Here is a 14,340-nt window from a genome sequence, read left to right on the forward strand (position 1 = left end):
ACAAGTTTCCGTTGTTTCATCGTTCTTAATCTTTGATCACAAGATCAATACGCGTGCAAGTCGATGATCTATTCTACAGGGTGATCGACATCATGATGAATGGTACTTTTTGCCGCTTTTAATTTATACACACCTGTTGTTAGTTTTGTGCACGAGAGCGATAGGTTCAAGGTGCGCTTCTGCACCAACTCTCAGATGGCCATGAATATCACGCGGCAGTGAGTCGTGTGCTGAGCCCGAGGCTGGCGGCGGCGTTGGTCCAGCTGATTCGCGGCCATGACCGCCTATTCCACTATTGTTATTGGCTCCAGTTTCGCCTCGATTACTATCTCCTCTGAAATGGGAGTCTCTGATTGATGGCGGCGTTGTCATACCTCCGCCACCGCTGCTGGTTCCAGTTGCGTGAGGGGGCGTCGTTGGCGGAAGCGAAGGAAATCCAGTTCCACCATAGGAACACTGGTAGGTCGAGCGCCCGCCACGGGTCCGATCCTCGCGAATAGCTGCACGATACCGTCAAGTGCGCATTAAAAGTCAATATACTCAAAACGAAAAAAAGGCAGAGGCTATTCGGATTTTCGATGATTTATGTTCATATCGTTATTTCAAAAGGCAGTTCAATTGACTCACCTTCAAGTTTCATGCCCATCTTGAGACACTTGTCAAAGCGACAAGCTGGGCATTTCTTTCGGGTAGCCACCTGCACCATACAGTTGGCGCCACGAAGACATACGTAATGTTTTTTGTTTTGAACGGTGCGCTTGAAGAAGCCTTTGCATGACTCACAGGAAAATATGCCTGTAATAGGTGAATTGAAGTTTTTAGAAATAATGAACCAGCTTCTGAAAATTAACTAGTTTTCGAATGATATGCATATATGAAAAATAGGAAAAACGAGAGGAGAATTAGAAAGGGAACCATTGAAACCACTGAACTAACTGATAATGCTCCTGCGCATCACCAAACGTTGCTTCACACAAACCTTCACAGCGATACCAGCAACGGCTTAAAAATCCTCAAACGACAACTCACGACCTTACTTAATAAATAATATATTGATTTAGTCAAATGCAACTGTTCAGTCGTAGGTGAAATCTATACACGATTCAAACTTCCAGTAAAATGTTTAAATGGGACAAGCATATCTCACAATTGCCGAAAAACTCAGGTCTTTCCAAAATTTGAAAAGGTTATTTTAAGGACTTTATAAAGCCTCTACAGGAGCGGCTTTCAAACAATCGATTTTACAATAGAATTTGCTAACGATTGACCTATAAAGAAGAAAAAGGATTAAAACAAATACTAACTATGTTTGGTGTTTAAGAAGAAAGCTTTTACCATTTTATGGTTTTATGTGTATGGAACTAAAACTGGGCACTAAAATGGCAGTTTAAGATTAGGTGTAAATCAAATAAGACATACAACAAAGTAGTAAGCTTTTAACAAATAATAATTTGACAGTAATCGTTGCCTTCGATTTCAATGCTGGTAAAACGGACGAGCTATCTTGTCCGTATACTTGCCGATCGCCATTAGTCCTTAATAAGCAATTACATGAACCATTCTATCGCTTGTGAACTTGTTATTTTTCTCTTATGTTTGGAACAAAAATAATATTCTGAAAGCAAGGGCAAGCAAATGTTGGACTGCTACTGGTTTGTACCAAAATATTTTATAGTTCTGTACAAAGATACGACGCACTGTCTTTCTTACCATAGTGGAATCCGGAGATCCGGTCTCCACATATCGGACATGGCCCTGAGAGGAGCTGCTGTCGACTGAATCCACCTGCAGCTGAAAATAGTGCTGATGGAAAAGCTCCATCTAGTTCTGAGCCTGTTCCAGGACCTCCTACCTGCGGGCCGTAGTCATTGCTTTCATCGGAATGGGACAAAACTGTGGATGAGATTGTCCCACCGCTGGCAAGCATCACGCCTAAAATAACGAGAGCAGTTAGTAAAAAGGGATTCGATTAAGTTACAGGTCTCTTAAGTTAATTCAAGGGTGCAGACGTGCTCCTGTTCAGGAAAGTTCAATGCTTTATTATAGTGACAGTTCTTTTACGACTAAAGCGTGCGTGTATATTCCTCATTATTTGTATATGAAATAGAAATGGCTAATCAGAATCAGTTTAATCAAGCAAGTCGATTAACTGTAAAAGCAATTAAGACGATGCCAAGCTGTGTTTTGGTTCCGTTGTACCGTCACAGATAATTCAAGCGCGCAGGCGATCATTTTCATTGATAACTTCGTCAATATTGAGAGAAAAATGAGCCAGCTCACATTGGAGAACTTTCCTTAGCATTTCGGCGATCCGTCTTGGTGCTGGTATATTGTATTCTTCGATGCGAAACCTTCACATGAGTTTCGCATCGAAGGCTTACTTCAAAAGGGTTACATCTATTTTGCACTGTAGGAGTGTGCAAACATGAAAGCGCTCCAATATGTTACTTTTATACGCAGGTCACGTATTGCAAGCTTTACCCTCCTAATAACTTTACCTGCCCACGTGGTTTGCCTACCGACCCATAGATGCGTCGAAGATATCCATCAAGAACTTGATAAAAAATAGTGAATTGAACAATGTTTCAACAAAGTCAACCACACCTATCCAAGGCTTAAGTGACGTGTATGAAAGGCCAAAGCATGGCCTTGAAAAGCCTGTTGTGCTAATCTACTGGCTGTGCTCGTATGCTGTGATAAGTGCGTGTGTCTGCAATGACTGCCACTTCGCATGTATCTACATCGCTACTAGAGTCGTTTGTAACGGTCTGATGATCGCACTTTACAAACCACATAGATTGGGTCGATGTGATTAAACGTCACATTATCTGAATTCGGGCATGAACGTATACTGTTGTTCGCGGGAACGTTCACTATCACGTGCACTGACGAAGATGGCTTGGACATATTTGCTCGTCAACACTGGGTTACGTGCAATGAAACATATCAGCCAGGAGAAGCGGTTGACACAACTTAAACATGAAGAACAGTCCAGCACTAGTAGGTGAACCGATGAATAATGGGTTTACCGGACATATGTTGTTTGGAATCAAATAGAAATAAGATATAACGCATAGATATCATGAATCGACCGCTAGATAAATGCAATAGAAAAGTTGAAAAAAATTTTCTACGCAGTTTGGCCTGCCTATACGATCGATATTAGGGCACGTATTTAGCTGGCGGTTGGTGGTATTATGCGAACGTATGTGCGTAGATTCATCATTTTTACCTAAAATTATAACTGCTGCTGGCTCATACAGGACATAACAGGTTTGCTGGGACATGAAAACCTTGCGAACTTTTATTAAAGTTGTATTGAACTCAATATAGCAGGCTCAACCGGCGTTTCCAACCGCCCTTTTAATTATTGAAATATTAGCTACTTTGGAGAAGGAAATAAACTGTTCTAAAGGCGCCTGACAGGGACACACCTTGTGCCTGGGCGACTTTTATCGCTGCAGCTGCAAAATCGCCCATTGTAAAGAGGTGCGCTGACGTTGGAGGATTAGTTTCCAGAATCGACACAGCAGATGCAGACGCTGGAGTTCGGCCATCGTTCGTTCCGTGTCCGGCGTCCATGCCGGCGGGTCGTTCGACCTTTTCGGAAGAGGCTGCCGAGTTCATGCTTAGCTGGCGTAGTGGGTGTACGCCGGGGCTACTCGATGGGGAGTATGTTGAGGAGCTGGCCCCCGCTCCTAGGGAGCCTCCTCCACTTGATCCACCGCCGCTTGCATACATTGGCGTTGTTGTACGCTAAAAAATTTAAATCAATAGATAATTGTCCCGCGTCATAGAACTACATATTGTAAACTTCGGTGTAAAATATACTGCGGTAGGTCATTCTATCTGCAGGACAATCGCTGCATTATTGCTCTGGTGTTCCATATTCTCACTTAAAACTACATCAGATTCCCTTTTACATATTAATTCGATTGCACGATATTGAAATCGAAATTATAACTACTCTATTATCTATAATGCAAATAGTAGCCAAATTCGCTAAGCCTAAATGATGGAACTTCCTGGTTAGTTAAAGTGAATAAAAAATTCGTTTTCAAATTTGAAACGCTTAGCTTCTGAATAGGCATATTTGCAATAACAAATCCGCACCAATGTTTAGTTTTATTTTTAGCCAACAGATAACTGGATAATTAACTAACCTGCATCAAAGGACTTTGTGAGGGGCTGTAACACGAAGAACGAGATGATGAGCTTGATGTTGGTCTAGGACTGCCCCGGTGTTTCATTTGACCTCCTGCCCCATTACGGTTGCCTCCATTCGATACGGCACCAGCACTAGTTAGAGCCACAGGAGCTGGCATTTCATTACTACTGCTTGATGAAACTGCTCCACTGTTATTGTTGACGCTGGTTTCTCTCGGTCCCCTAAGTTTATTGGGGCGTCCTTTATTCGCCACTGTCAGCGATAAGGGTTTGCTGTCATCGTCTTCATCTTCGCCTACTTCGTGTCCTTCATCAACATCTTCATCAGCGTCATCATGCTCATCGCTGTGTCGACGGCGTTCTTCACCACTACGATTGCCATCTACGGTCGTTGGAAGTCCGTGATGACTCGACAGAACTATCTCAGGCTCGTCGTCTGCCGTAATGCCTGTCTCCTCGATATCCTCCATTTCTGAGTCTTCATTGTCCTCTAGCCGTCGTTGTCGAGCCACGTGTTGTGACGCCATGGTCTCGATAACGTTTTGCTCTTGTGCACTTTTACTTGTCTGAATGCGGGTTGTACCTGAATCTGTGATGACCATCAGGTCCTTTGTGCTCGGGGCGCTTGGTGGAACTGTATGTTCTTCCTCGTCCGTCCAAGACATGGATCGTTCCGGCGGACCAGAACATGCAGACGCCGGTCCGCTGCTGCTACTGCCCATCGTTGGGGAACAACTTGTTGTCGACACGGGGGTAGCTCCGCCTGAAACACACACGATAAACTATTTACCAAAATAAGGCCACCGCCGACGAAGTTAACCGTCTTCTTTCATAGATTCTTTTGCCACATTCGTAAAGTGTGTTAGATTCAACTATTATTATTAAGCTTCATAGTTTTCATACCGATGGGGGTTTAGACAATTCATTGCACCGACTCAATCGTCTCGACGCACACCTCAATTGGACGAAATACCCGTTCTATCAAAAGAATCAATAAATTCAACGAACTGGTTCAATAGTACTTAATTAACTGCAATTGAGCTTATCCTCTGTATACATTTACAGACAACCTCACTCTCAATTATACAGTTTCTCTGCAAATGCTTCAATGTGTCGGCCTGAAGCCGGTCAACGACATCATGTGGATGTGGTAAGCCATAAGACGTACTTACCATGACCGCTGTCAATACTATCTGTCCCCCTACAAGGGCCGACCTTTGTGGTGCCATCTGCATTGCGTCGCCTTCCATGAGCTTCGCCTCGTTTAGCGGGTTTTTTCGTTGAGGCTGTTCCGCCTGAGACGACTCCGCTCTCAGCTTCATCCTCGGTATCTGTTACAGTCTCACCCAACGCCATCACCGTGCCACCTCTGCTGGTCGAACTAACAATCGTTGACGCTCCAGTTGACGAGCTGAATGCATTCACGACCTACGCGCAAACACAGGAAGAGTAGCAGAAATTTCGAGTTCGTATCTACTTAATAAACAAACAAACATTTTACCTTCTGATTCACATTGACTGTCCTGCAATGCGAAAAAACAGCAAAAATCGTTCGAACTAATTCTATGCTCAATATTTTGTGAAAAAAGTAGTGATGCATTTACGCTTGACGCACCTCGGCTTCCGCATCTTCCGAATCGCAGGACTTATGTACTGACGCAGATCTGTCAAGTCCTGCTCCACACGGAGCTACCATCGTTTTTAAAAGAGCACCGACGGAGCTGTCAGGAACCAGCAGCAAAGGACGGTGTCAGGAAGGTTAGGCAACCAACTAGATCGAAGATTAGGGCCAGTCACACATATACACAGCACCAAAATACAAGCAGTTGTTTGTTTCTTAATGGTGGAGGCACCGGCGGACTACCGTATAGACGTTGACAGGATTGTCATTAGCGTTCGGTAGCATTCGGTCTTAGTTGACCTCCACCAAAACGGGTTACATTTTTTCGAGCATTTTATGGGGTCGTTTGCACGCGCCTGCAAATATGAATGAGCGGTAAGTGCAGTGCTGGGAAGCGGTCACTGCAGGGAAAAGACAATGCAACAATCGGGATACATGCGTAGCTATTTTAATGCAAGAAAAAAAAGTATAAGAGGAGAGATATTTCGCATTTGATAATTAGATATCGCTGCTTCCGCAATGGCACGTTAATGAAGTAGCATAATGCCGAAACCTAACTTTCCTTTTGTTGTGGGATGATGGATGCATTTTTTAGTTTATACAAAAATACCCGAAATGTTGTCAGCTGACCCACATTGAAACTTTAGAAATAATTAATACTGATTCTATTTATTATTAAGCTCCTTAATCGATTCGGTATCATCAGTAGTAGATAGCTGAACTAGCAATATTGAGAACCGTTACAACTCCAAACGGTTTAGTGCGATAAAAGTGCTATATCACAGTGCATAAGTCATTCCTGAGCCCATTGTTATCGAAACTCTAATTCTTTGAAGCGATGAATCGGCAGATTTTTTCTGGAGGGAAGGGATTTAAGAACGCTGATTCGATTACCAAAAGGAAAAAGTGAAAAGATACCTCAAGCGTGAAAATGAATATGCAACACATGACCATGGATGCTTTTCCTTTTTCTTTCTCTCTTTCTTATATTTTCAAGAGCGTTTCAAAAATAATCCTTAATTCACTCCAAAGGTTGGAGAACAGCGTTTTTATGTGACTGATAAAGACGTCGATGGGTTACGCATCGCTCCCTTGTAACCGCGAAATGTAAAACATGTAAGAAATATATAATAACAAACATTTTAGCGACGAAATAAAATACAATGAAAATAGGAATTTTCTTACCGGGAGAAGTTACAGTGGGAACCTCTACCGTGCGTGTCAGCCCGTCAGCCCGATGTCATTGCGGCCAACTGGCGTCCCCTCCACTAACCTAAAAAAACATCATTACACAAAACGTTGACCACTTTAGTATTGTTGTTTAATTGCAGGCCCTTTCCAGGTCATTTGTTAGGTCAAATTTTTTTTTGGTTAGAGTGGCTTGAACTGTGCTTTTCTTGCAGCTTAGATGGGAATCGATCGAAAACACAATAGAAAAACTTCGGAGGATCAGAGGGATGATCATATTTCGTTTTCTATGTTTTCTTTTAGCTCTTTCAGTTTAAGAATTAATCTTATAGCATCAACGACTTGTCTCTGTTAGAGTTCTAATCGGGGTGGGTCTTATTGGCCCTATCCGGGATTTCTCCAGTAAACTTATGAAACGGTGTGGTAATCATACAAGTAGATATTAACCTCGAGAATAATGATTATTCTATACTTTCCTCAGTTTATTAATTTCGTATATTCCTGAATTTTCTAGCTAGTAATTTTTGGCAACGCCGAGATTTGATTGTTAGTTAATGGTTTCCGTAATAATAAGAGAAACGCTACTTGCATTCGAATATACGAGAAAGATATTTAAAGCTAGTTCGTCGCCGAAAAGAATCGAGGAAAAAATACCGGTACGCATTGAAAATGTGCGGGGTACACATTATAGTCTTTTAGAAAGAGAAACATCTATACTCTTTCCCACGTATATTATTGAAGTAATTCATTGCGGAATTAGTAAACGGTTTTATCGCGCAAATCATTCTAGACAATAAAATACAAGCACGTAGGAAGGTGATGCCTCTAATCAAGGTGAACTCGTTATTCTCACCTAGCACGCCAGTAAAATAGAGCATTTTTTGATAATAAGCATAAAAGACATTGTTTCATATACTCATCATATATTAACAGTGGCACCAGACTTATTTTCCAGGTGGCAGAATTCGTTCATTTGCCACGTTTGGGGCAGAGTTTCTATGTTCGCCTTCTACTCACTTTCGGTAGGTGGATACTATTTTCTAGAATCTTTTCACCCATTCGGTACGTTTGCAAAAGAGTCGTAGTAGACAGAATTCCAACAGTGAATTAGGCCCTGAATCTCCCGCCAGCCCCAGGTTCTTAGTCGATGTGGGTCTAGGCATGCATCAAATATTTCCCCATTTATAAATAAATGCTGGCGAATCTTGGTTTTCTAAAACATACTATTTCACTAACTTGCAGGCAAAGAAAAAAGGACGTACTGCATATTCCCTTTGCTTATTTTACACTCGTCTAGGCACTAGACGGCACCAGATATCTTTTTCCCGTCGTATCGTATCGTATACTTCTGTGACACTTAATTACATTGTTTTTCCCTTTGATGCTCTGCGGCACTTATTATCCATTAGAATAGTGAATTTCCGATTGGAATAATTCCAATCTTTTAGAATCATTTTATATAGTTCAAAAAGCGTTCCCGTTCACATTTCTGCCAACAGTTAAGCATCACTGAGCTTCAACCCAACGCTAGCAATCGGCTGTCCAATAAAATTAGGCACAAAAATGGCAAACTATAAATGCTAACTTAGAAAAAAGAGCGAGATAATCAGTAGTATTGACCATAAGACAGGACATGATGAAGCACATGTGTGCACCATGGCAATTTTTGTGAATATTTAAGGTCTGACCGAAAAAAAAAAAAAAAAACGATGGAATAACTGACTCGGGAAAAAGTGGACGAAGCGTGGATCTTTATATTCTATGTCTCTACTGTTATATCGCACCGTTTTGTCGGCTTCTTGTCGGCGGTGGAGTATGACCGAGTGTTTTTTTTTATAGGTAACAGCAACACGTGTATCCAAAGCGCAGCACAACGAAAAGACCATTTCATATCGTGGTCATACCATACTAATAGTATGAGTCCAAGCAAAGATAATCGTTGTCAAACGATGCTTGTTTTTGTATCGCCTGTAACAATTTTTCCTAACTAATAGAGCCTTAAAGGCTAACAGTTGCTCGGTTTACGGACTACTCTTTGGCGGAACAATGTCGTCAACTACATTGCCAGTATTAGATTTAATGTACGCCTATTTACCCAAATCGCGTTCACCGAAATCTATTAAACGCGAGCGTCACTACACGCATTAGGAGAATCGTTCTCTGTCGTTGCGATTGCTGCTGCTGCTGCTGCTGCCGCTTTCGTTTCTTGGCACCGCCTTTGCGTTCGTAAATAATAGGTCGTCGACTTGTGTTTGTTGCGTTCACAGGTCTCAAGGCCTTCTCCGCATCCGTCAAACGAAGGAGGCATTGGCCGCTGCTGGCAGCTCTGCGGCAACAGCAGCGGCAGTAGCAGCCTACTGCAATAGACCCAACTAACTCTGGCAATCAAGGCTCTACGCAACGAAACTGCAATGACGATATCGGTGGCCAATGCCAAAGCATGCACTCAGCTAGCCGGTCATCTCTTCGAATATTTCTTTTCGTTCTGCCGATCGGTTAGACGCAACAGACAGCGGCGGCAACATCGATCTAGTGTCGCTGTTCACGTTGGCCTTGTTAACGTGTCGCCACCGCTGCTGTTTGCGCTTCTCGAAGCGAAAACCTGTCGCTGTGGCCACGGTTGCTCTTTTTCTTTCACCCTCGTGATACGCGCGTAGCTTTGCCCACGAATAATATCACCATACGCGCCATCAACAGCACCATAAACCTTACAATCATCACTTTCATCATCGCAGTCGTTATTACCGTTTTCATCGTTGGCGTACTCGCGTGTTCCATTATAGCTTATTGCGGCCGTTGCCGTGGAGCGAGCACGTCCACGCTATGCCTATGCTGACTGCCGTCAAAGCAAGCGTACAGAGAGAGATTCATAGCGATGACGCGGAGAACATTATAAAGAAAGTCACCTGTCGACTGAAGCGTTACCGTCAGCCATTTTAGTGAGAGCAATACATTGAAGATTACGAATTTCGAAGTTATGCGGCTGCGCTACGCGCGATGTAGATTCACGATTAGATGGGCGTACGGGGGCGATTTCAACTTAAGTTGGACGATCTGCCGCTAACTACATACGGTCAGAGAAACTCGGACAGGACTTTCCGTACCGAAAAGCTGATTAGTTAAAGCTGACTACCAAAGCAATCAAACAATTACTAAACAGATTATGGAGACCTAAACAAAGATGGACAAGTTAAAGGCTAGACAGGAAAAAATGAAAATGTGTTTCAGATTTATGATCGCTGAATATTTGTGCTATGTTTTTCGCACCAAGCCTAAAACTACAACACTTTGAGAAGACAAACGACTTAGAAGAACGATGGCTACACGGAAAGGACTCCCAGAAAAGGGTATTCGAGAAAAATCTACTTATACAGTCTCTTTTTTTTTGACATTTACCTGTTGTGTGTAGCAGTGTTTCAACAATAGTGTCATTGCAATATACTCCGGACTATTTAATTTCGTCATAAATAGGCGAAACCGTCTAGCTACGATGTGTATATTTTCAACGAGAAAAAAATGTCCCTCATGCCTTTTGGCAGAAAAAGGCCTACTTGCCGCAAAATCAAAAGGAAACAAAAAAGAACTCATCCACTGCTGTTTGCTCCCACAATAATCACTACGTGAACCAAAAACAATATTTGAGACGCGATCTGATTATGAGTCATTTGGCAGAAGTACTGTTTATCCGCAAAACTCCTGTAAGTAGCCTCACCTAAGAGCAGACAGGCATTAAGCATAATTCCTATTTTGTTTGCGCTGTTCGAGGCATACGTCGCCCCTCGCATCGAATCACAAAAAATAATGTCCATGTCGTCATGCTTGTTTTCAACAGAACATCAGCCTATATGGGTGTAACAAATAATGTTTTCCTACGTCTGTTTATAATGAGTCCATACTAAGCAACGGATATATATATAGCTCAAATTGATCTAGATAATCTATGACGAATAGACATAATTGTTATTAGCAAAATAAAGGAAATCCTAACGCGCGGGTATCCTTTCTGACGGCCTGTGCATTTGTGACGAAGAATGCCTACGCCGTCATACACCATTGTGTCATTTATTATAGTCCCATTCTACACTATTAAATATCAGCACAGCAGACTTTTCTGAATATTAACATTTCACGATTCGTTCCGCGCGTCGGCGTTTAACCAATGAATATGAGAAGGCTTTCGCTTTCAAAAAAACAACACGTGCTAGTATTCCACTATTCCAGTAGCCCGATCTGATCGAAATAGTCGTTCTTCCCCCTTCAAACGAAATCAGAAAAAAAACTGGTACGCACTGATGCTGGCGCTGCTATACCTTTAGTTGTCATTTTCCTCCATCTTACTCTCACAATGATTGCGGATGACACAGTAACGGGGGAAGCCTCTACCCAGAAAAAATCGTACCAAAAAGTTGCCCCCTACCAGCGTACCAGATCAGCTCCAGAAGAATAACAGCAAAAGTAACTTCGACAACACTCTGCTCGTTCGCGGTTGCGGCGGCCTAAACAGTGAGATCTAAAATATAATGCTGATCTTTTGTGGCTGGTCAGTTGGATGGGTGGCTGAAGGCAGCAGCTTTCACCCATACATACTTCTATTTCGTTCTGCCTCACCTCTATGTGTTTGGTATTGGTTATTGTACGCGGCGTTATATTGCTTGCTTTCTTAATGATCGCAATGTATCAGATACATGCAAACAGACGCTCCCAGCCGGTACATGTTGGTTGAGTAGTTAGGTATCTAGTCGGTCTGTGCTGTGTTATGACCGACAGCGCGGGGGCGTGTTGCCACCAGCGAGCGTTCGTAAACAACGGACAAGTAAATCCACCAACAGGTCTGCGGCCGGCCTGTTATCGGTAAAGCTTCTCTAGACACTGACAGGCGCCGCGTTTCACCTTTCGGCGAGCAACTTCGTCGCTAGATGGCGATCCGTATCGGACAATTTCTGTTGTGTGGCAAAGACAGTAATCGATGTTGTTACTATTGTTGCTGTTCTTGTCGTTCGCGTGCATTTGACAAAAGAGGCATGAGCATGGTTTACGGCAAGGGTTTTTGCTATTGTTGGCCAATAGAGTGACCACAGCAACAACAGGCCGCAGCCTAAACGGCTACTGTTGTTAGGCCTACGATGGCTGCGGCCATTGTGGAACTTCGAGGAGATAACAGTATCGGGAACGAGCAGAGACAACGAGTGAGCAACACGCGGCGAGACGTTAAAACAAAGTTAGATTCAACATTCGACGAACAGGTCGTAACCACTGATCATGATCGTTATCGAGATTTTGCCGTGTTTACCGAGCTCCCGTAAGCGAGAGACGGAGCACGACTTAAAATACGTTGCGCACTACATGGTAATCTCGATCAGCTCAATGTATGCATGTGGCGCTGGAAGGTTACGGGACCACGCGGCTGGAGCCGTCTGACGCAAGTAACGGCAAGCAAAACGCAAACGGTCTTTGTTGTCGACAGTGATTTACACAACTGGCAGTTCAACACTGCGACTCAGTGCTCCGTAACTAGTGCTTTTCAATGAGTTTCTAAAAGATTTCATTTGTGTCCTGCTTCTTGTCTTTATTTTCAAACGAATTGACGTTTGCAGATAAATCGAAAACAGTTATGCCTAGCAACATGTCTGAACAGCTAAACTTTTCAGAGCTACGCTTGTAATAAGGCTTGTTTACGGCATCGAGCCTTAGCGCACAGGAGATACGCGTCTGTCTAATTTCCTTTCTGCGAGAAATGACATTCTCGACAGTCTTGTCTACCAGCGCGGCCAATTTGGTTTAGGGTAGTTTTTGTATTTTTACACATGGGAGATTCGTTTTTAAAACATCGATCAGTGGTACGAATATTCATTTGTAAATCGAGGCGTCCATTTTCTAAATTTAGGGTAAAATGGACCTTAGGTCCTAAATTCTCGATATACTGTTCCGGCAGGGAAATGAGTTCCGCAAACAGCAGGGTAAAAGCCGCACAAATTATTTGAACGCATATAAAATATAAAGTAGCACATTAATATATATATATATATATATATATATATATATATATATATATATATTCTAACCTTATCTAGTTAGAATATCTATCTTCGTTATGGTTCGAGATAAACATTCCTGCAAATGTGTTTACTTTTTGCAAAATAGAAAAGTGCGGTACTTTCGAGAATCGTAAATAAGAAAGAAACAATGATAAAAGATAGGAGTATAGAGTTCGTTTGTTACGTTAGACATTGCAAAAAGAGGTCTACTTGAGCTTTTACATTTTGGCTTAGAACCAGACGTTTGTAAATAAAAGGATTGTTCTTAGAGTAGCGTAAACATTTAGTATGTAAAGGGCTTTCTCTACAACGTTATTGCAACTTTCACATCGCTAATATGCATACTATGTAAACCTACTGACTTTGGGAAACTGTGGCAATATATGGACGGAAATACAACACATTCGTTTATTATTATTTTTTTTAGATATTATTATTTTAGATTCTAGTCCTAGAGGCAGAAACGCACACATTTCTGGTTAAAACACCGACGTAAGTAGCCATTGCAACTACATTCGTTTTTGAAGCATACATTTGTGCTTCAACGCAAGCATTGTAACCAACGGAATTTCAAGATGCTCTACTATGTAAGAAATACACGTTTCGGTTAGAAATCGGCGCCTTTCGATGCACATTTTAGGTAAATGATGGAATCTGTGCAGGAATCAACCACATTGCTTGATCAGCATTCGACCCCAAACGTAAGCTCTTCGCTCGTGCCGCCATTTGCCTATCAAACAAAGCTAAACGTTAGTTGACGTACAATATATCTGATTCTCGAATATGTATGTTTTTTTTGTCTATTTAGCCTTGTTGTTGTCGATGAACCATTTGACCGCACTTGGCCTCGAGGAATTGAAGTGACTTCGAACTGATTGTAACCAGCCTTTATAAATCAGTTGGCAACTGTTCGACGGGCCCTTAGACCTTGACAATTTTGTCATAAAATGTGAGACACCGTATCGTATGGCTCAACTAGGCACACTTAGACGCTTGCATATAGGTGCCTACTCTTTCAGCTTACAATCGTTCCCTGATCTACTGCGATGGACGATAAGGCTGACGACCCAAGAACAGTTCGATTCGTCATCAGCAACAGCAATCGCAGCAACCCAATCAGTTTTGAGCAGAAGCGTCCCCTTCTGCCCCGACTGGCGGGTAGTCGTTGTAGTCCTTGCCACTGTATCAATATGCGATGTTTTATAGTTGCAGTAGAACAATGGCGGCCCCTAATCGCTGCCTGAGACTACGAAACGTTCGAGTCAACTTCGAGTAAAAATTACCATCATTTATCGTCTTACCACCTGGCAGCGAGAAAGGCAATCGTCT

The 14,340-nt window shown here is 42.4% G+C and overlaps 1 protein-coding gene across 6 annotated transcripts in view; it reads right to left on the reverse strand.

Moving 5' to 3' along the window:
* The window catches only part of LOC111247269 (uncharacterized), a 35,432-nt gene that overhangs the window by 11,023 nt on the left and 10,069 nt on the right, over positions 1–14,340 (reverse strand). Inside the window, exons 1-9 of one of the 6 annotated variants that reach the window (XM_086976955.1) lie at positions 8,761–9,250; positions 6,974–7,061; positions 5,783–5,888; positions 5,340–5,595; positions 4,164–4,930; positions 3,435–3,756; positions 1,711–1,932; positions 628–795; positions 134–500 (exon numbers count right to left, since the gene is read on the reverse strand). In XM_086976955.1, coding sequence (XP_086833081.1) covers positions 134–500; positions 628–795; positions 1,711–1,932; positions 3,435–3,756; positions 4,164–4,930; positions 5,340–5,595; positions 5,783–5,863 — 2,183 coding nt within the window. In that variant the 5' untranslated portion in view covers positions 5,864–5,888; positions 6,974–7,061; positions 8,761–9,250. Of the gene's footprint in view, positions 1–133; positions 501–627; positions 796–1,710; positions 1,933–3,434; positions 3,757–4,163; positions 4,931–5,339; positions 5,596–5,782; positions 6,145–6,973; positions 7,062–8,760; positions 9,251–14,340 lie in introns of those variants that run through there. The other 5 variants (XM_086976953.1, XM_022797996.2, XM_022797984.2 and 2 more) reach the window with 5 other exon arrangements.

Source organism: Varroa destructor, unplaced genomic scaffold, assembly GCF_002443255.2.
Source record: "Varroa destructor unplaced genomic scaffold, Vdes_3.0 BEIS01000001.1, whole genome shotgun sequence".
Lineage (NCBI taxonomy): Eukaryota > Metazoa > Arthropoda > Arachnida > Mesostigmata > Varroidae > Varroa > Varroa destructor.